The sequence below is a fragment of the Phacochoerus africanus genome, chromosome 7, assembly GCF_016906955.1.
Source record: "Phacochoerus africanus isolate WHEZ1 chromosome 7, ROS_Pafr_v1, whole genome shotgun sequence".
NCBI lineage: Eukaryota > Metazoa > Chordata > Mammalia > Artiodactyla > Suidae > Phacochoerus > Phacochoerus africanus.
Window position 1 is genome coordinate 10,095,400 of NC_062550.1, and position 21,854 is coordinate 10,117,253.

The 21,854-nt window shown below is 56.2% G+C and overlaps 2 protein-coding genes across 2 annotated transcripts; both read right to left on the bottom strand.

Annotated features, from left to right (window-relative positions):
• Nucleotides 1–2,673: 2,673 nt before the first annotated feature.
• NOL12 (nucleolar protein 12) lies at nucleotides 2,674–9,437 on the bottom strand. The gene is made up of 6 exons (XM_047786320.1): nucleotides 9,280–9,437; nucleotides 7,146–7,251; nucleotides 6,843–6,891; nucleotides 6,197–6,339; nucleotides 5,041–5,138; nucleotides 2,674–4,630 (listed from the first exon to the last, which is right to left on the bottom strand). Exons 1-6 carry the CDS (start codon nucleotides 9,360–9,362, stop codon nucleotides 4,465–4,467), a joined length of 645 nt encoding a protein of 214 aa, XP_047642276.1. The 5' UTR covers nucleotides 9,363–9,437; the 3' UTR covers nucleotides 2,674–4,464.
• Nucleotides 9,438–15,039: 5,602 nt separating this feature from the next.
• Nucleotides 15,040–18,538, bottom strand: LGALS1 (galectin 1). The gene is made up of 4 exons (XM_047786321.1): nucleotides 18,416–18,538; nucleotides 17,053–17,132; nucleotides 15,554–15,725; nucleotides 15,040–15,238 (listed from the first exon to the last, which is right to left on the bottom strand). Exons 1-4 carry the CDS (start codon nucleotides 18,422–18,424, stop codon nucleotides 15,092–15,094), a joined length of 408 nt encoding a protein of 135 aa, XP_047642277.1. The 5' UTR covers nucleotides 18,425–18,538; the 3' UTR covers nucleotides 15,040–15,091.
• Between the last annotated feature and the right edge of the window lie 3,316 nt (nucleotides 18,539–21,854).

Here is a 21,854-nt window from a genome sequence, read left to right on the forward strand (position 1 = left end):
CAGCAAAATCTGGAGCCGACTCAAAATCTAATATTTAATGAATTGTCAGTTGTGGGTGCTGAAGACACAACAGCAAACAAAAGTGTAAACCTCCTGTTTCCAGGGTGCTTTTACATTCTAGTGGAGACAAACAGATCCCAAACAAAATAAACAAGCAATATGGAGAGTATGTCCCCCGGGAATAGATGCTAAGGAGAAAAATGAGGCAGGAGGGCCCGGAAGTGGCTGGTGTGGGGAAAACATTACTTTTTTTTTTTTGCTTTTGCTTTTTAGGGCTGCAGGTGGGGCACATGGGAATTCCCAGGCTTGGGGGTCAAATGAGAGCTGCAGCTGCAGGCCTAAACCACAGCCACAGCAAGCACAGGATCTGAGCCGTGTCTGTGACCTATACCACAGCTCGGGGCAACACTGGATCCTTAACTCACCGAGTGAGGCCAGGGGTTGAACCCACATCCTCATGGATACTAGTTGGGTTCGTTATTGCTGAGCCACGACGGGAACTCCGTCATTATTTTTTAAATAAGGCGGTCAGGGGAAGCCTCATGGAGATGGTGACCTTTAAGCAAAGACCTGGGGAAGATGAGGCAGTGAGCCTGCGAGTCCTGGGGAAGAGCATTTCAGGCTGAGGGGGACAGAAGCAGCGAGGCTGGAGTGGAAAGAATGAGGCGGGGAGGGGGAGAGTCAGTGGGCTGGACTGGTGGGCTGTGCTGAGTTCTCTCGAGCGCCTCCAGGGCAGGGAAAGGGTTGGTGGGGGCTGGGCAGCAGCCAGGGTCCTGAGGCAGGCCTGGTTGGAAGGCGACACGGAGGAGGGGCCCAGGGAGCCCCTGGGGAGGGCAAGTGGTGATAGCGGTTGAGGCCAGAAGAGGGGCCCTCAGAAATCTAGGGATAACAGGCCCTTGTTTTCACCAGAGGGCAAAGCGGCCCTCCTCAAACACACATTAGCGGGTTTCTCCTGACACCGTCCCTGTGATGGCAAGGGCAGCTACAACCCCATTATATAGACAGGAAACTCAAGGCTCAAGCAAGTTGCCCAAAGCCACTCAGTTCATCAATGACAGTGCCTAGTCTAAAAACATACTCTGGGAGTTCCCGTGTGCTACAGCAGGTTAAGTATCTGGTATTGTCACGGCTGTGGTGAGGGTTTGATCCCTGGTTCTGGCTAGGGTATGATCCCCAGCCCATAGCTACCCGGTTTGATCCCTGGCTCAGGAATTTCCACATCCTGCAGGTGTGGGAAATAAATAAATAAAAATAAAATACACTCTGAGCTCTGTGGGTTGGCTCAGGGTTCAGGGCACAATGGTAACAGCCAGGAAGGCATCGCCAACTTTCAACATTTAGCCCCAGCCTCCCATTCCCCTCTCTGCTCCCTGAAGAGTCTGCCTGCTCCCTCCACCCCTTGCCTCATGCCCTTCCCTTGGCCCAGACACGCCTCTTCAGAGATCTGGGGAAGTAGAACTAAAAGGGACAGTCTCTTTTTTGTTGTTTGTTTTTTGTCTTTTTAAGGCTGTACCCACAGCATATGGAATTTCCCAGGCTAGGTGTTGAATCAGGGCTGCTCTTGCCAGCCTACACCACAGCCACAGCCACACCAGATCAGAGCTGCGTCTGCAACCTACACCACAGCTCATAACAACACTGGATCCTTAACCCACCGCGGCCAGGGATTGAACCCGCGTCCTCGTGGATACTGTGGGCTTCTTCACCACTGAATCACAACAGGAACTCCTAAAGTGACAGTTCTAATCCCACTCTATCCCCGCACTCATTCCCTCCCAGCTCACAGGCCTGTTGGAGAACCACACCGTCTGGGAAGGCAAGATAGAAATGTAGGAGGTATACGCCCCAATGGGACAGGGGCAGGAAGGCAGGAGTCTCTGAGGGGTCTTCAGGGCTGCCTCCAGCCCATAGCTACCCAGTGAAGTGGTCAAAGCAGCCAAGCTTGTTTTTACTGGAGAAGGTGGAAATCTGAATTTTTATAGAAACCTCAAAGTTTTTTAATACAGCTAAGTCAAATTGTTTTTAAACACTGTGTGAGTCAAACCAAACTAACCTTCAGGCCTTCTCTTCCAAGCAGTGTCTCTGAAATGGTAAATCAGAGATAGATTTTCATTCTTTTAGTGATGGCTTAAATGCCACCCCCTCCAGGAAGTTGTCTCTGGCTTCCCTAGCCTTAAGTGAGGGCTCACTGCTGGGATCCTGTGCAAGACTCCCACTGGGGGTTTATCTTTCACGTTGCCGACTATGTGGGTGGCGCCCCCTGGAGGTAAGATCCTGGATCTCCACCTCCCAGTTCCTAGGGCTGATGCTCAGGCAGCTTGGACCATGAAGTGGAACCCATGTACCGAAAATGACACAAAACAAAAAGTTGAAAGTGTGCCATCTCAACTCCAGCTTCCATTTTTGTTAGCCTGAGAAACCTCTCATACAAGCCAGTTATTTTAAAATCTTGTTTTATATGTAGCTAAATCTAATCTTTCCTGATTAAGCTCCTAGCTGCCCCAATTGACAGCGCCTGCAGGATGTGCAGTGACAAGTAGCCAGGTGGAACATGATGAGAAAGACAAGCGCTCCAGAGGGTTCTGAGGGCACTGCTCCCCATCCTAGGGCTGGCGAAAATCATCCTGATGCAATTACCTTGGTCACCCGGAAGAACTGAGGGCACACTCGGGAGAGTGGGTGAGAATTTAATACTAGTCAACACTATAAATGTAGGTGTCAGCTGTAAAAGACCCCACATCACCGGGGATGGAGAAGAGCCGGGTCAGGTGTCTCAGCAGCGGCCGGCACACATGGAAGCCACACCCAGGAACCCCTGGAGCCGTGGGAGGTGGTTCATGCACAAGGTCTCACATCAGCCTCAGGGCAGGCCTGAGAGGCAGGTGTCAGGTCATCTCAGGGGGTGGGGGTGGGGGGATGGTCCCCGGGAGGTCAGCAGTGAGGAGCCCACACAGCGGGCTGGCGGCAGAGCCAGGAGTCAAAGCATAGCCCGGGCCCATCTGCTCCCGCTCACGGGGCCTGTGAGGACGAGACTCACCTATGGCCCTGGCCCGAGCACCAGAACCACCCAGACAGCCCAGAACCAGGCCCCACCCTCCGTCCTGGCAGCCAAATGGGTTGAGTCACCCCACCCCAAGCACAGGAAGGACAAGAGGAAACAGCAGGGGAAGCGGCGGAAGGAGCCGAGGAGCCAGGCGTGGCCTTCAGGCCCGCATCAGCCAGCAGACAGCACCAGACCGTGGGCGATGGGGTCGGAGAGCGCCTGCCTGTGGGGGGCCCTCCACGGCGTAAGTGGAGGGGAAGGCCTGCCCTGCAGGTCCCAGTCCCCTGCTGCCCTTCCTCCAGGCACTCCCCTCACACCAGTACACTCACTGGCCCATGAGCTTTGCCCAGGCTGAGAGCTCATTTCTCCCCTCTGCAGTCCCAGCGTCAGGGCCCAACCGCAGCTCCCTGTGCTCTGGTCCGGTCACAGGAACCAGTCAGCACAAGTGGGGTCCGACCATCTCCAGAACAGGTGTGCTGGCCGTCCACACCGCACCGCATCCGCCCGCCTCAGGTGGGCCTGGACTCCGCCACCAGCCCTGCTCGCTCGGGAGAACAGCAGGGCGTGTGAGCGAGGTGGTCACCCGCACGCGGGACGTGGAAGGAGCAAGGCTGGTTTTCATCGGCTCTGAAGCCACACCTGAAGGTCCACGTGGGAGAAGCGTGAAGAATCGGGAGCCCTCACAGGACACCGGCGGCCTCCCGGGGGCCTGCTCCAAGAGGGCCACGCTTTCCGGCGAGTTGAGGTATATTTTCTCGACAGAGGACTAATGGTTCCTTCTTGGCTGGGCTCTGCCTGGGAGATGCTGGAAGCCTGGGGTGAGGAACACCCCAGGACTCGCTTACCTCCGCCCCTTCGTGTCAGCTGAGACCAACAAGGCCAAGAAAGGATAGGCCCAGAGTCTCGGCCAGGCGAAGCCTGAGGCCGGCTGCTCACCTACCAGCCCATGTTCCAGAGCAGCGGGTGGACTCTGGATTCCGCTACTGGGGGTGGTGCTGGCCTTCTGCCCTGGTCAGGCGCCTGGCCCCGGCAGCGCCTTCCCGCAGCCCCAGGGGAAGCTGCCGCAGAGTGAGCGTGACCCACGCCCCCAGTGGGTTCCACTACCCCCAACGCCTGCCCTTGGTGTGTGGCACCAGGGCCAGGGACCAACCAACCACAGTGTGCTTAGCTTCACGAGTCTGTTGAAGGGACCATGGGGTGTACACCTGGGAAGACGTCCCAGATAGCCCTGGAGGCTCCTGGCGGGGGAGGCCAGCTCTCAGCTGCCTGCGCCTTCTGGAGCCCAAGCCCCAGGCCGGAGAGGTGCTGGCCTCCTAAGCCTGGGCAGTGGAGCCATCGCCTGGGCGCAAGCTGGGTTAGAGGACAGCCAAGCTGAGATGCTGGTCTGTGCAGCCCAGGCGGGCATGGCCTGCTGGCCGGTCTCACTCCCCACTGTGCCGGGCTTTGCCTGTCAGCCGGCGACGCTGGGTCTTGCTGGTACGAGTGGCGCTCGGGGGCTTCTTGGTGGACTCCTGGGCCCGGCGGGGGTGTTTCCTCTTGACCTTTTTGCGACTATGTGCATGCAGCGAGGCTGTGAGAGATGAGATCCTGTGGGCGGGCAGAAGGCTGGTGAGGCCAGGGCCTCAGTTTGCCCGGGGAACAGGGTGTGTGGGTGGAAGGCTAGGTCAGGGCCTGGCTCATGGAGGGGAAGTCAGGATAGGCCCCGAATGCTGGGGGTACCGGATCCATTCCCAGGGCAGCCTGCTCTGTCCCCAGAGGGCCTGCCAGCTCCTCAGCTCATGGGCGCTAAGGGTCCCCAGGGCCCGACATTCTTGGGGGTGGAGGTGGGAGGCAGTGAGGGGGACTGAGGACCACCTGACGAGCAGAGCAAGGGGCTGCTCAGGGCCTCACATGTGCCCTGTCGCCCACCACGGGCCAGCAGGAGGTGACTCCATAGGCCACATCACAACACCAACCATAAGGAGCAGGTGCACAGGGAAGGACACGCCGGGGCTCACCGCTGGGACAGCAGGGGGTCTCTGGACTTCCTGGGCAAGGCTCTGCTTGGCTTCTCCACAGACGATGTCTCCTCCTCGGGCCCATGCCCGGCCCCTTGCTAAAGAAGCCCAGGATAAGTACCGTCACAGGAAGCGGTGACTCCAGAGGCCTGGGCCCCCTGAGTAGTCCCCGCTCTGCTGAGTGGGGGTATGACCTGCTGCCTCCCACCCTCAGTCGGGGCTGTGGGCGGCGAGGCCACGTGAGAGAGAGCTGGGTTCCCAGGTCCTCCACCAACACGGCAACAGTGGCCACTCAGACACTCACGGATGAAAGAACTCCTAATGGGGACAGGACTGGTCTTTGCATCAGACCTTACAGAAGAACAAGCACCAAATTCAAAGCAAGTGTGAGCTCAGAAAGGATATGACAAAGCAGTGGCCTAGGAATTAAGGACACTAACCCAGGACAGATACAGCTTACCTGCTCAGGTACACATACACCTGCGCGAAGTCCTACATGACCCAGACACGAGCTTAACTGAAAGGAACGTGTCCTAAGACAACACTCACTGTGATGCTTTCTGAGATTCTTTCTTTTCTTGTTTTTTGTCTTTTTAGGGCCACACCCACAGCATATGCAGGTTCCCAGGCTAGGGGTCCATTTGGAGCTGCAGCTGCCGACCTACACCACAGCCACAGCCACGCAGGATTCTTAACCCACTGAGTGAGGCCAGGGATTGAACCTGCATCCTCATGGTTAGATCTGTTTCCAATGAGCCACGATGTGAACTCAGCTTACTGACATTTTCAATGATATTCTGCTCCCTTTTTTCTGAAAGGCTGGTTGGGACTCGCTAATGACTCACACCCACAGCTCAGGGCAGAGACGTGCTGTGCAACAGGAGTGACCACAGGCAACCGCTCTCGGGCGCGTCAGGTGGACTGACCGCTTTCATGCTCACAGCAGTCCCACAGGCAGCTGCTATATCAGGGACCCCCAATTTAGTGGTGAAAGGACACGGGCAAGGCAAAAGCTCACAGCCGCTCAGTGGGAGAGGTGACCTCTGAAGCCCCAGGGCTCTGGAATCCCCGTGACGTGGACCAGCGCTGAGCGACCCCCTCGACAAGCCACCCTGCCCCTGCGTCCCTTCTTTCCTGGGCTGGAAGGGAGACCCACCTCAGGCGGAGTTAGTCCGAGCAGCCGGGCCCCCGAGAGGTCCAGGTCGCTGATGGTGGTCACAGTGACAGTGTGGTTGGGGTGGTCATACTGCACCGACTCTGTCTTTGCTGTCACTAGCCGGTCCAGTTCGTCTGCCTCCTCTGTGCAGGGGCGGGTACAGGACCAGGCCTCAGTCCCAGGGCACAAGAAAGCAGCCCAGCCCGACACCCCGGCCCCAGTCCCAGCCCTCCTCTACTCTATAGGAGGGCATCCAGGAAGTCAACAGCTCCAGAGCCCGGCCTGGAGATGAAGGCTGTAAATGACCCAACTCTTCCCTCCATGCTCCAGGGAGACCTCAGACCACCTGGTCCCTACTTAGGACAAACCTGGTGTGACACCAGGAGATGCTACCACTCCTAGTCTCTCTGGACCTCAGAAACTGGGCTTTCTGTTCAGGATCAGTTTACCAAGAGGTCTGGGTCTGCCCCTGGTCTCGGATTCACTGACATTTAGAGTGATCTGAGGACCACCCCTGGCCCCCAAGTCACCACCAAGACCCCTGCACGTCACATTTTGTGCAGCCCTCACACCCCCTCCCACCCACCAAGGGATAAGGAGACCCAGCCTGTTGGGTGTCCTCCAGGTAAGGCCAAGGGGGGCTTACCCAGAGCTTCCTCTCTCTCTGCCAGCATCTTCAAGTATTCCTGGTGGCGCTGAAACCAAAGGGAAGGGAACAGTGTGAGTGTGGCCTCTCAGTCCAGCCTCAGGCAGAGGCACTGCTCACCTCCAGGATGAGTGAGACCATGGCTGGATGTGAGAGACCAGGAAACCTTCCCCAGAGCTGGGCCCACAGTGACTCTATCCACACAAACTGCTCCCCGGGCCTGCCCACGCCGCCCCTCATCTGCCCATGGAGGCTGCAAGTGCCCCGGAAGTCAGACACTCTCCCACCCGCCCCCCTCTGTACCTCCTCCCGGAGCTTCTTCTGCTCCTCCTTAAGCCGCTGCTTGATCTCCTCAATGGCCGCTTTCTTCCGCTCCACCTTCCGCTTGTGGAAGCCTGTCAGATACTCCCTACAGGAAAGAGGCAAGAGAGAAAAATCACATATACAGGTGGCCAACAAGCACATGAAAAAATGCTCAACGTCACTGATTATTACAAAAATGCAAATCAAAACTACTCTGAGGTACCATCTCACACCTGTCAGAATGGCCATCATTAATAAGTCCACAAATAACAAAGGCTGGAGAGGGTGTGGAGAAAAGGGAGCCCTCCTGCACTGCTTGTGAGAATGTAAATTGGTACAACCACTATGGAAAACAGCGTGGAGGTAACGCAGAAAATTAAATCTAGAACTACCATATGACCCAGCAATCCTACTCTTGGACACATGTCCGGATAAAACTTTCCTTAAAAAAGACACATGCACCTGTATGTTCATTGCAGCCCTGCTCACAATAACCAAGACATGGAAACAACCTAAACGTCCATCGACAGATGAATGAATTAAGATGTGGTATATGTGCACAACGGAATACTACTCAGCCATAAAAAAGAACAAAATAATACCATTTGCAGCAACATAGATGGAACCAGAGACTCTCATACTAAGTGAAGTAAGTCAGAAAGAGAAAGACAAATACCATATGATATCACTTATATCTGGAATCTAATATAGGGCACAAATGAACCTTTCCCCAGAAAAGAAACTCACGGACTTGGAGAACAGCCTTGTGGTTGCCAAGGGGGAGGGAGTGGGATCCACTGGGAATCTGGGGTTAATAGATGCAAACTATTGCTTTTGGAATGGATAAGCAATGAAATCCTGCTGTATAGCACCAGGAACTATATCTAGTCACTTGTGATGGAGCATGGTGGAGGCTAATGTGAGAAAAAGAATATGTATATATATACAGTTTTCTGTCACTTTGCTATACAGTAAAAAACAGACAGAACACTGAAAACCGACTATAATGGAAAAAATAAAAATCATTTAAAAAAAAGAAAAATCACAAGCAAGTCAGGATACAAGAAAAGAAAGTCTCGCTCCAGGAATGGGGGACTGGGAGACGCCCATACCGCACTCACTAGGTGCCTGGCATCATTCCAAAAATGTATAGGTGTTAACTTGTCCAATCCTCACAGCAACCTGTGTAGTAGTAGGTATCCCATTTTACAGATGGGAGACACAGAGGCACAGAGAATGTAAGCTTAGGCAAAGAGAGGGAGATGTTGCCTCTCTCCTCTCTCCTCTCCAGAGCTCTCAGCTGCCAGCAACAGGGCCAGGTAGTGGGTACAGGGTGTGGGCCTCTGGAACAGGTAAGGGTCCCTTCTTTGCTGGTAAACTCCATTACCCCGTGAATTAAGCCACCTCTTAAGCCCTTGAGGGCTTTCAAGGCCACCCGCAACCAAACCTCTATAAAATCTCCATTGGACCAAGACCCCACTTCCCCAGGGCCCTCCTCCTGGGCACAACTATAGGTCGTGTTGATGCCATCCTGAGTTTCCGGATGATGCCCCAGGATTTCCCTCTCTCCCCCTATCTGATCGCAGCCCCTTCTCATTTCTCTAGAGCTGACTGCCCTAGGTTTTTCGCTGACCCACTACCATAAGCCCATGTAGCACTCTGAGTGGGGACGCTGATAGTCTGGACGCTGACACTTAGGGGTCCAACTCAGGGGTCCCGAGGCCTGACGCGCACAATCCAAAAGAGTTTAGTAATCGCCTGGTAAATAAATGAATGTAAGCCACTCATTTCATTCACTCATCATTCATAAATAGCTGAGTCTACTGCGTGCGGGGCCGCCGGCCTGGGTGGGGAAGATCAAAGCTGTCGCTCCAAGAACCCAGCTCCCCGCTCTCCGGCCGCGCAAATGGCAGGGCTGGCTGGTAGAGAAGCTGAGAAAAGGAGCGAGGGCGAGGCGGGGCGGGCGATTCCATTCCTCAGGGATGGGGGCCCAGGGCAACCGCTTCCTTCCGCGAGGGAGTTCCACACCTTGAAGAGAGGGCGGGACCGGAAGGGCCCTCCGCGGGAGCGTGGGCCGGCGGCCCTGGCCTTGGCCTGCGGCCCCAACGGGCTCTAGTCGAGCCTTGGCACTCACCGTCGCTTCTCCTCGTCGAAGCTCAGAATGAGCCGCGGCCGCCGGCTATCGCCATCTCGCTTCTTCTTCTTGTTTCGGCCCATAGCGGTAAGGCCTCGGCGGCGCGGATCCCGCTCACCTGAGACACTTCCGGGTGTAGCACTTCCGGCGTCCCGGACTTGCCCCACAGCCGCGCTCAGTAGTTCCGCCCCGCTCACCAGACCCCGCCTTTTAAAGGGGCCGCCCAGCCTGTCTCCCCCGCACCTCCCTTCTCCGCATTAGAGGCAAAAATCCTTACCCCATCGGCTACAGCACTCATCCTACTCTTAGACTGGCAGCGGTGAGAGCGAGGCCCTAAAGTCCCAGCGCCTAGCACTGTGTCTCTCAGAGTGTTCAATACAGAGTTATTGGCGAATGGCCAGATTGCTGATCTTTTTTTTCCTGGTCGCACTCTAGCATGTGAAAATTCCCCGGCCAGGGATCGAACCCTTCCTTGCCGAAGCAGCGACCTGAGCCACTGCAGTGACAACGTGGGATCCTTAACCCGCTGCACCGCAAGGGAACTCCTTGCTGATCTTACTTTTGGTTTAGAAGTCAACTCAGTGGTGGTCTCCAAGAGCACGTTTCTGAGCCAAACTACCAGGATTAGAATCCTGGTACCCCAGTTACAGCTGTATGGTCCTGGCCAGTTGCCTTTGCTGTGCCTCAGTTACCCGATTTGTAGGATGTTCCCTTGTGGTGCAGAGGCTTAAGGATCCAGCGTTGCCCCCATTCTCAAATTGCTGCTCTTGTCTTTAAGGATTCACCAGTCCACAGGGTCAGTGATCATTACAGTCCAGGCAATGATACCTCTGCAGTGAGAAGCACCAGAGGTTGTAGGAGCTCAGGGGTGGCTCCTCCAGTGGAGGGATTCCCAGAGGAAGTGACCCCAGAACAGTTCGAGAATGGGGATAACCCACCCTTAGGAACCATTGCTCTTCTTGGACAAGTGACTGGAGCCCAGAGAGAAGGTAAGCACACACATATTAAGTGCCTACTGTATGCCAGCTATACAAAGAAGGCAACTGTTATCTCAGAGAGGGGACGTGACTTGTATAGAGTTACACTGCTGTTCTGTGGTAAAGCGAGACTTGACCTGGGTCACTGGCCTCATGGCCCAGCATCCTGGACCGCTAGCCTGAGGACTCACTCTCCCAGTAGCTAGCACACCCCATTGCCCTATGATAAATTTTGAAAGGAGCCACAGGCACACTGTCGGTGCAGCTCTCCATGAATGTTGAACCCATTTCACAAGGGTCCTCCACCTGACAGATTCTGAGGTGGGCGCTGAGAGAGTTTTCTTCAAATCCAGCGCACAGCAGGAGGCTGCCTGAATGATGGGGCTACAGGGTGATGAACTGACCCTCTGCTGCCCCCTAGGGGCCATGCCCCATGCCCTCCTTGGCACCCTCCCCCTAGGTAGAGCATTGTCCTGGCTGCAGTGATGCCCCCCACACGAATGTCTCTTTTTGGGTTTTGTCTTGTTTTTGTTTTTGTTTTTATGGCCACACCAGCGGCATATGGAAATTCCCAGGCAAGGGGTCTAATTGGAGCTGTAGCTGTCGGCCTACACCACAGCCACAACACCAGATCTGCGCCTCATCTGCGACTTACACTGAAGCCTGCAGCAATGCCAGATCCTTAACCCACTGAGTGAGGCCAGGGGTTGAATCTACATCCTCATGGACACCATGTCGGGTTCTTAACTCTCTGAGCCACAACGGGAACTCCGATTATCTCTTTTTGTTACGGAACACAGGTTTGGCTGCTCGCTGCTCATAAGCCAATAATTTGAGAGGCAAATGTCAGTAGAAAGGCAAGTTAGAAAGCTGGCAATCTGGGGAGATGGTAGACTTGTGCCCAGTGACCAGCTCCAAAGATTCTGCTCAGCTGTGACAGTTCTTTTTATGCACCCACGGCATATGGAAGTTCCCAGACTAGGGGTTGAATTGGAGCTACACCTGCCGGCCACAGCCACAGCCACAGTCACGCAGGATCCGAGCCACATCTGCGACCTACACCACAGCTCACGGCAACACCGGATCCCCAACTCACTGAGCGAAGCCAGGAATGGAACCCTCATCCCCATGGATCCTAGTCGGATTCACTTCCTCTGTGCCACAATGGGAACTCTGCCGTAACAGTTTTTAAAGGGAAAAATGGGAGGGAAGAATCTCAGGGAATTATCAAGGCAGGAGGTTGGGTTCCGCATCAGTCTCCATTGCGTACAGATGGCTGACTCTTTGGATTTATCTTGCCTGAGTGATCTACCTGCGGGATGGCTTAGGGGGGCTGTTGGGGATAGAGAGCGAGTCATTTTTTCAACTGCTCAATTCTTCATTCTTCTTTTTATTTAGGAAAAGAATTGACAGTGTAGACAAGGCATGGTGTGCCTTCAGGAGAGCATAAATCAGGAGTTAGTTTCAGTTGCTTAGTGATCTCATACCTATAATTAGGTTCTTTTAAGGTTAGAAGGCAACAACGGGAAAGGGGCAAAAGAAGCTGTTTCACTTTGAGGTATGAAACTGAGGCTCAGAGAGGTGCAGTCACTTACCTGAGGTCACACAGATGAGAAGAGCAAGTGCTGAAGGTGAAGCCCGAGTGGTTTAAGGACAGGGCTTTACTTAGTATCTCTGGACCTAGATTCATAGGCTCTTGGGACATACCGAGTGTTTTTTTTTTTGTCTTTTTTAGGGCCACACCTGCAGCATATGGAGGTTCCCAGGCTAGAGGTCAAATCAGAGCTGTTGCTCCTGCCTACGCCACAACCACAGCAATGCAGGATCTGAGCTGCTTCTGCAACCTATACCACAGCTCATGGCAACGCTGGATTCCTAACCTACTGAACAAGGCCAGGAATCGAACCTATGTCCTCATGGACACTGGTCAGATTCATTTCCGCTGAGCCATGATGGGGACTCCCCACCAAATCTTTTTTTTTTTTTGTCTTTTTTTGCTATTTCTTGGGCCGCTCCCGCGGCATATGGAGGCTAGGGGTTGAATCGGAGCTATAGCCACCAGCCTACGCCAGAGCCATAGCAACGCGGGATCCGAGCCGCATCTGCAACCTACACCACAGCTCTCGGCAACACTGGATCGTTAACCCACTGAGCAAGGGCAGGGACCGAACCCGCAACCTTATGGTTCCTAGTCGGATTCGTTAACCACTGCGCCACGATGGGAACTCCCCCACCAAGTCTTAAAAGAGGAGAAGAGAACCAAGATTTACGGAGCCAGGCACTGTGAAGTTCTCCACGTTATCTCAGTTAATCCTTGCAACAATCCCACAGGATAGATACTAGTATTAATGCAATCTGATAGATGAGGAAACAGGTTTCAGAGAGGTTGAGTAAGTGACTCTAGGATGCACAGTGATGGAGCTGGAGTTTGAACACAGGTCTGACTCAGAACCCAGTTTCTTTCCTCCCCAGCTAGTGGTCTCTCTTCTTATCCGCCCCAGGACTTTCCTCTACCTGGTGTCCCAGTCCTGGTGTATTGCCAGCGTTCAGCCAGCATAGGGAGAATAGGTGGGACCAGAGAAGTAGTTGGGAGACACTTTCTCTAACGTCCAGCAGAGGGCGCCCGATCACAGCCAGATTTCCAAAGCTGTTTCTGGGTGGTCACGTGGGTGCCCCAGGAGAGCCTGGAGATTGGGTGTGGCTAATGGGCGGCTCCCTCATATGTGTTCCATCCTCCTTGGCCACTTATAGAGATGTGCCTCCCTCCTGGAAGTGGACCCAATGAGATGCAAATCATCCACCCAAAAGGGCCCAGGTGAGGAAACTAAGGCTGGGGGGTGACAGAGACCTTCCCAGGGTTTCATAGCTGGTGCTGGCTGTCCTGGAGAGTGAGAATTGCCAAGCTCCCACCCCCAACACACCTCAGGAGACTGCCCTAGGGATTGGGGGGGGGTGCCTGCTGAGGTTCTGGTTCTAAGGAATCTTGGAACATTGGGCTCAGTTCCCAGGGGCTACTTCCCAGGGAGTTAGGGATCCTACAGCAGGGAGCAGAAAGGAAAAGGGGCAGGGGAGAATTCCTGTTGTGGCTCAGCAGTAACGAAAACAACTAGTATCCACGAGGACGCAGGTTTGATCCCTGGCCTCACTCAGTGGATTAAGGATCTGGCATTGCCATGAGCTATGCTAGGTTGTAGACGTGGCTCAGATCCTGCATTGCTGTGGCTCTGCTGTAGGCTGGCAGCTGCAGCTCTGATTCGACTCCTAGCTGGAGAACTTCCATATGCCAAGGGTGCAGCCCTAAAAAGAAGAGGAGCGGGGGAATGGTTGGGTTACCCGGCTATCAGCTCACATCCCATCGTTTGGGGCTGGGTTAAGCATTACTCTCCAGGGTAACAGAGCCCGGCTGATCTTGGAAAACTCATCCTCTGGAGATCAGGAGAGGCTCCTGGAGTGAGCCTCCTGCCCTCCACTGCTCTGCTGGGAAGGGGCTGTGCGTGGCAGGAGGCTTCTGGGAGCTGGAAGGCAGGGCTTCAAGTTGACCCATGTGCCTCTATTTCTAGGTTCTCTGCAGGGGCTGGCATAGTGCCCTCCACCCCGGTCCCTCCTATACAGAAACAGGCCAGCAATTTGTGCCAAGGCCCATCTTCCCAGTGTTGGGTTGAGGGTCCCAAGTTGGCCTAGAGAACCAGAGTTTTCAGACTGGCACCCTAGCTGCCCTTATGCTCAAGCATTGAGGTGTGTGGCCTGGTGCCACAAAGCTGGGCTGCCTGGGGAGCCCCATAAGGCCAAACTGGGCAGTCATCACTCAGAGTGTTTCCTCTCCTTCAGATTCGGCTAATACCACCTTAAGAGGTAGTGTAGGAGTTCTTGTCGTGGCGCAGTGGTTAACAAATCCAACTAGGAACCATGAGGTTGCGGGTTCGATCCCTGGCCTTGCTCAGTGGGTTAAGGATCCGGCATTGCCGTGAGCTGGGGTGTAGGTCGGCAGCTACAGCTCCAATTCGACCCCTAGCCTGGGAACCTCCATATGATGCAGGTGCAGCCCTAGAAAAGGTAAAAAAAAAAAAAGAAAAAAAAAAGAGGTAGTGTAGTGGGGACAAGAAACCGCTGTCCACCAAGTGCTCACCACGGGCCAGACACCGCCCCGTCCTCCTTCACACGCCTCCTTTCATCCTCACGACAAACTCTCAAGTTACCTGCTGTCCTCCTCCTCAGCTAAATGAGGCTCAGAGAGGTCAGTTAAGGCCCACAAGGGCACACAGCTGGTTTCCGCACACTGATCTCTTCCTAGCTTGTCCAACCACATGAGAGGGGCCCCAGGTGTTCTTCCCTCCCCCTCCCTCCGTGCCGCCCCACGTACCAGGGCATGAATCAGTCTGTCTTCGCCTCTTTCCCCCGGTGTTCATTTATTCAACATCCACTGGCCGCTGGGGTTCACTGAGTTGGAGCCATGTGAGGGCAGTGACTGGGTCTTATTTAGCACTCACTCAGCCCCTTGCTGTGTTCTGAGCTCTGTTCAAGAAGCTCAGGGTAAGAAGATGTCACTGGCACTTAAGTGTACATGAAAAAAGAGTTCCCTGGTGGCTCAATGGGTTAAGGACCTGGCATTGACACTGCTATGGCTTGGGTTCATTCCCTGGCCTGTGAACTTCTGCATGCTCGGGTATGGCCAAAAGTATCAAGAGGTGTGCATGGGAGAAGGAGCAGAGCCTGGAGGAGTTGGCGGAATCCTCCTCTTACACACACACACACACACACACACACACACGAGGCAGGAGGCCGGTTCAGGGGCAGCAAAGGCAATGCCTTTATTGGGGGCCATGGGCCAGCTGGCTTCACTCAAAGGCCACACACTTGATCTTGAAGTCGCCATCGGCCGCCAGGTACTCGATGGCCTCCAGGTTGAGGCGGTTGGGGAAACTGAATTCATACCCATCTGGCAGCTTGATGGTGAGGTCTGTCTGGCCAAAGGAGATGCACACCTGGGGGTGGAGAAGCACAGTGAGCCAGTGGACCCCAAAGCAGGAGCCTCAGCTCTGCAGCCACAGCCATGGCCTGCAGGTCCTAGGCCCTCCCAGAACCCCTTCCTCACTTGGTCCAGACTATAGCCCTGCTTCATGGGTGAGGCCCTGAGGTTGGGAGAGGGGGGTGACGCTTGCTGGGGATACAGGAGAGGGGAGGGAGGGGAGAGAGAGGGAGGGGAGGGGGGCAGGGTGGAACCTAGGTCTCTAGCCACTAAACCCAGCTCCGCCCCAGCCTACCAAGCACGCCGCCCCCACCCCCAGGCCCCAGCCCACCTCCACGACACTTCCAGGCTGGAAAGGGAAGGCCGACTCCCGCTGCTCGGCCCCCCAGGCCCCGCCGTCCTTGCTGTTGCACACGATGGTGTTGATGTCCCCGTGCATGTCGAAGCGAGGGTTGAAGTGCAGGCACAGGTTGTTGCTGTCTTTGCCCAGGTTCAGCACGAAGCTAGGGGGTGACAGGTGGGCTTGAGGTCCCCTCCACCAGCTGCAGTCCCCAGACTGACCAGTCTGTGCCCGTCAGTCCACTGGTAATGCACCTCCCTGGGGGCACTGTTGAGCCGAGAGGCAGGAAACCTGGATTCCAGCCGTGGCCCTGCCACCTCCTTGCCTTGTGACCTGCAGCAAGTCTCTGCCCCTGTCTGGCTCTCAGTTTCCTCATCTGCACAGTGGAGTTTTGCAGACATGTTTGTGTCCCAGTCCCTGTGGTCAAGGTCAGAGACTCCCTGCAATGGTGACTTCTGGAAGGGCGAATGTCCTGCCTGTCTCATCTGTCTCTGTAATCCTGGAGCTCAGCATGATGTGTGACACACGGTGGGTGCTCAGTAACAGTGGGGTGGGAGTTCCCATTGTAGCTCCTTAGCTGTAGCTCCGATGCGACCCCTAGCCTCGGAACTTCCACATGCCGTGGTGAGGCCCTAAAAAGCAAAAAAAAAAAAAGAACCCGACATAGTATCTGTGAGGATTTGGGTTCAATCCCTGGCCTCACTAAGTGGGTTAAGGATCCCGTGTTGCCGCAAGCTGTGGCATAGGTCACAGACGCGGCTCGGATCTGCGGCTGCAGCTCTGATTCAACCCCTAGCCCAGGAACTTTGTCTTAATGGGCCCCCGTAAAACAAACAGAAAACAACTGTAGGGCGAAGGATGGAATAATGATAATACATTTGCTGAGCGGAGGTAAGGCAACGCCTACCTCTGCGGGTTTGGTAAGGAATGAAATGCCCGGAGCATATGAAGTGCGCGGCTCTTTATACCGTCTGCTGGTCCTCATCTTCACTGAGGGATCCAGCATCTCACCTCCACTGAAACACCTCCCGCCTCGGTTAGCTGATTAGTACACGAGGCTCAGGACGGTTGGTGGACTGGTCCAAGGCTGCGGAGAAGTAGGCCCGCTGGCCGACCGATCGATGAGTTAAGGACCCAAGGAGTGCGAGGCGCAGAGTGAAGAGCGCAGAAAAGACCGCCGAGGGAAGGCAGCGGCGGTGACACCTTTTCAGTCCCTCTCCCCGCCCACGGCAGGGAGGAGAGGAAGGCCGGCCGAGGCAATGACGAAGCCGCAGCTGGTTTAGTTTGAGAGGGGCGACCGTGGTAGGGGCGTCCAGACCCCGCGGGAGAAGTGAGTCACCCAGAAGACGCAGCCTCAGCGGCTGCAGACACTAACCCCGCCCCGCTGGGGGGAGGAGCCAGGCCGGCCACGCCCCCTGCCAGCGCCGGGCGGGACCCTGGCGCTGGAGCCCCCGCCCCTACCGCCCGCAGCCCTCGCGTCGCCCCCTCACCTCTTGGCGTCCGGAGCCACCTCACCCCGCACTTTGAGGCACTCTCCAGGTTTGAGATTCAGGTTGCTGGCGACCAGACCCTGCGCAGACAAAACCCCACCCTCGGGGTTAGAGGACGCAGTGGGGAGAAAGGACGTGGGTGGGGCGGGGTCGTCCCCACTCTGGATGCTCTGACCAGGTCGACCTGAAGCCTGGGGACCCTGGCTGCAAGTTCGAGATTCTCCTTCTCCGTGTGGTCCTGGCAACTCCCCACTCTCAACCATTAAGTTTTTTCTGTGTACCATGACTGAGGTTTCAGAAGACAGGATCTAGAAGTTTCTGCGGCTCAGCCTGGGATTTTAGATGCAGAGTGGCCTGGGAGGTGGGGTGTTATGCGCCATCACCCCATTGAATAGATGGAGAGAGCCAGGCGCCGAATGGGTCACATTGCGAGTTGGGGACCAAGAAGGTGAGTCTGCCCCTCTTCTGGAGAGGAGAAGACTGGGCCGCCCCCCACCACGCCCTTCGTCCCCCACCACGCCCTTCGGGCGCCTCGGTGCAGAGAGGCGCAAAGGCTGGAGAGGCGACTCCCCTAAGGAGCACAGCCAGGCCCCTCTAAGAAGGGAGAGTAGCCTAGGGCTGGGGTCTGAAGCCTGGCTGGCTCAGGGTTAACGAGATCAAGCCTACAACTTAACTGGTGTGAGTGGTTCCTTCAGCCAGAAACGTAACCCCTCCCCCCCCCGGGGGGGGCCTGGAGAACATTCTTGCTTCCTTCCCACTCTTTTATCACACACACCCACCTCCTAGCTTGGGGGAATGGGTGGTGGGGAATTCCCCCAGCCCCCACCTGACCTGCCTGGACAGACCCACCCTCCCCTGGCTAACCCAGGCAAGCTTCCTCCGGGCAGCCTGGCTCAGGTCCTGGCGACTTTTCAGAGCTCTCCGGGGCAGAGGGTGACTCTGCCCTGGCCCAGTGGCTGGGGACAGCTGCAGGGGGGAGGGGACAGGAGGCTCTCTGGGGTGTAAGAGGGGGAAGGGACAGTGGCCTGGGCGCCATCAAAATACACCAGCCCCCATCTCCAGCCGGCCACACCCTTCCCACTCCCACTTCTCAGATTACTGCGGGATGTCAGAAATGGGCAGAAATACTGTGCTGTCAGACCCTGGAGGAATCCAGAAAATTCTTAAGCCAGAGAAGACTTCGGGAGACCATGGCGCCCACCCCCATTTCACAGACGCGGCCACTGAGGCCCAGAAAAGAGAAGACACTTTTTTCAAGGCCACGCCCCAGGAACTAGAACCCAGATCCTGATCTGCCTTCACTCTGCCCCAGCTGTCTGCCCCACGCCATCCCTGGGCCTTGGGGTGGGGTCCCCATACTCACACAAGCCATGACTGAGGAGAGAAGGATGTTCCCACAACTGTGGCACCAGCTGTCCGAAGACTCTACCGGAGAGAAGGGCCGCCGGCCTCTCCCACCCTTTTAACTGGACCAGACCCCGGTGAGTCCCGCCCCCTGGGGGCTCAGCCAATTGTAAGTCAGGACGGGGATGGGGGCCACGGGGAGGTGGAGTCAATGGAATTTTGAAGCCTGTTCTGGAGCAGAGGTGACCAATCAGAGTGGAGACCCCCCCCCCAATTCCTTCCTAGCCACTCCCCCAGGATCAAGACTCCACCTCCCATTTTGCTTCATCCTTCCCTACCCGCACCCCTGCCAAATTGTGCTGTGGCAGGGATTGGGGGAAACCAGTGGAAAATAGTTTGAGGATGAGCTAGACCCAAGCGTTGGTGGGAAGAGAGCCAGGGGCAGCTGCCTGAGTTCAGGGGGTACTAAGAGAAGGTGGCTGAGGGGGTGCAGGTTCCTTCAAAGAATTAGTTCTGGGGTTTGCAAGGCTGCTCCCTGGCAGGAGCCAGGGCGTGGCCGGCTGTTGGGGGGGCAATCTCTGCAGAGGGCCCAGAACCATTAACCACAGAGCCCCGGCCCCGCCCGGGCCTCCCCCGGAAGCAGGGATTACTGCTGCTGCTCGTGCTCCTCACAAGGGCTAAAGAAAGACTGGGCTGGTGCCAGGCCTGAGGCTGCCGCCCAGGCTCAGGGCTCAGACCTCAGGCTTGGAGCCTCCCGAGGGGCCTGCAGGGGATCCTCCAGGGGCCTCCGCCTGACAGCTTCTGGCCTCTAAGAGGATAAGCCCTGGGAGGGCCCAGGGTGAGCCAGGCCATGAGGGGTTGGGGTCCCTGGGCTGTGCACCCCCGTCCGCTTTCCTCATATCTCTCCCTCTGACACCAGGCACAGCCTTTCCTTCCTTCAGCAGATGCTTTACTGATCCCTACTACTCCTCAGTCCTTGCTCTCAGTGGCCCACCGTTGGGGCAGAATCTCACCATGAACCTGAGAAGTAGCATGATGCTGGTTCTGAGCGAAGTGGTGAGATGCTCCAGAACAGGAAGAAGGTGGGTCTCGAAGGATGGACAATGGAGCAGGGACTGGCATTGCAGCATGGGCCAAAGCTCAGAAATGACAAAGCACACGTCTGGGGAACAGTGAGCATCTGGGCATGGCTGGAGTTTAGGGTGTGCTGGGGAAGACGGGGCACGAGGCTGGGAGGCCAACTGGATCATGAAGGGCCTCACTGAAGGACTGAGGCATTGTTTTGTCCCAAGGCACTAGGGAGCCACAGAAGGTTATAGAGAGGGTGAATACTGAGGCCAGATTTAGGCTGCAGGAAAATCGCCATAGCACCAGAGGTGAGGGTGGATCGGAGAGGGACTCACCTCATCCTCAGAAAGCAGGTAGAGAGAAGGGCGTGGGGAGCCCTGGGCAAGGTGGGGGCTTGCTAAAGGAGTTACCCGTGGGGCCTCCTTCTGCATATCACCATCCCCCTTCTGAAATTGCCAGCACTGAACAAGGAGGAAGATGCAGACCAGAAATGACTCACATCTGGAGGGCAGGCCAGCAAATCCACCCTGCCCCACGCGCCTCCACAGCCCGGCCTTGTCTCCCTCATCTTCCTCCAGGTGGCCGAAACCCACGCTGCCACAGGAGGAGACGGGGGGCGGGGTGGGGGTGCGTGGGCGGAGAGGCAGGCCCAGGGAGGCGGGGGCTCGCACCCCCAAGTGAGCCCCTCATCCCTCCTCCTAGACCAAGCCGGTTGCCTCAGAATCCAACCCCAGCACTTCACGAGTTCCTGCAGAGCCTCCTGAAAAACTCGGCTTGGGGAGGGGTGGGTGAGGCCCCGCTCCATTGCCTCTCCTGTGCCTCCCTTCCCAGGCCCACAAACACCCCCTCTGCCTGACCAAGGAGTGGAGGCATTTCAGGAGGAGTCCTGGACCAAGGCCAGAGCTGCCTCAGGCATAGTCTTGCCAGACGGCCATCAGGGGGGCCTGGCCGGCTGTTCCGACCCAGTAGTTGGGCTCTCAGGCCTCAGCGGCTGCTCCTCCATTCTCCCCCGCCCCCGCAACCAGAAGACGGGCCAGCACCAGAAATGGTTGCAGGTGGACAGGGGGCTGCTTTTCTCTCCTCTGGCATCTGGCCTGCCAGGGGCTGTCAGAGAGATGGAGAGGCATGGTGACATGGTCTGTCCGCCCCTAGAAAAGCCCCTCTGGGAGTCTGGAGCCTCAGGTTCTGGTTCTAGCCGTGCCACACTGTCCCCAGGGCGTCCTGACAAATTGCTTCTCCCTGCTTGCCTCAGTCTCCCCATCTGTGAATTGGGCATGTGCAGCCCTGCTCTCCTGCACAAGGTTAGTACAAGGTGGAGTTCAGGTCTATTCTTTTTTTTGCCTTTTTGTCTTTTTAGGACCACACCTATGGCATATGGAGGTTCCCAGGCTAGGGATCGAATTGTAGCTGTAGCTGCCGGCCTGCACCACAGCCACAGTAATGCCAGATCTGGGCCGCATCTGCAACCTACACCACAGCTCACAGCCGGACCCTTAACTCACTGAGCGAGGCCAGGGATAGAACCTGCGTCCTCAAGGATACTAGTCGGATTTGTTTCTGCTGCGCCGTGATGGGAAGGGGAACTCCTCCCATTCTATTTCATAGATGATTTTTTTTTTTTCATGGAGTCTCAGAAAGTTCTAGCCTTCTTCTCGTCTCTTCCCCCCAGCTGAGTTTACCTTCCTGCGTCCACACCTCTGGAAGGCCTCCCTCTCACCCCCACCTCATCCCCAACAGTCCCCTCCTGCTTAGGCTGGGGTGGGGAGTCTCTCCAGAGCTCAGTGTCCCCTATAACAGGGACTGTGGTTCTCCTGGGACAAAGGGAGGTGCAAGGTGCATCATGTGTCCCCTCCCAGGCTCGGTGTCTCTTAGCGGTGGTGCCCACTTATCTGCCAGGCCCTGTGCCCAGCACCTTGCTTTCATACACTATGTCATTTCATCTTCACCTCCCTCCTGAATCAGGCCAACTGGGTCGAACTTCTGAGCGGAGAGGCTGTTCTGGGGCCTTGACATGAAGTTGTCGTTAGAATCGGGTCCATCAGGGCAAGTTCTGACTTGGGGGCTGCCAGACTGTGACTCCAGCCAAGGTCCTTGTGCTCCCCAAACCTGTATCCAGGCCTGGAAAGTGGGAATGTTTCCCATCTTCCAGCTGTGGGAGGATGACAGGAGGGACGGGGGAGGGCCTCAAGGTCAGCTCTCTCTCCTGCACCCGCCAAGGCCAAGGTCCCCACCCCCAGCAACGCTCCTCCTCCTCACCAGCCTGCCGCAGAGACAGCGAGCCTTCTGGAATTCCTCCGTCCTACGGGCTGGTCCTATGGGCTGGACCTTGGCTGCTGCTGTGAGAAATGAGCTCAGCTTGTCCAGACAGGGGATCCAAGCCAGCACAGCCC

Coding starts and splice junctions, on each gene's coding strand:
- LGALS1 (XM_047786321.1), bottom strand. Junction 15,726..17,052: donor GTGGCTCCGGACGCCAAGAG/GTGAGGGGGCGA, acceptor GTCACCCCCTAG/CTTCGTGCTGAACCTGGGCA. Junction 15,239..15,553: donor AGCCTGGAAGTGTCGTGGAG/GTGGGCTGGGGC, acceptor CTCCACCCCCAG/GTGTGCATCTCCTTTGGCCA.
- NOL12 (XM_047786320.1), bottom strand. CDS start 9,362: ATGGGCCGAAACAAGAAGAAGAAGCGAGATGGCGATAGCCGGCGGCCG. Junction 6,340..6,842: donor AGAGAGAGAGGAAGCTCTGG/GTAAGCCCCCCT, acceptor GCCCCTGCACAG/AGGAGGCAGACGAACTGGAC. Junction 4,631..5,040: donor GACCCCCTGCTGTCCCAGCG/GTGAGCCCCGGC, acceptor GCCCGCCCACAG/GATCTCATCTCTCACAGCCT.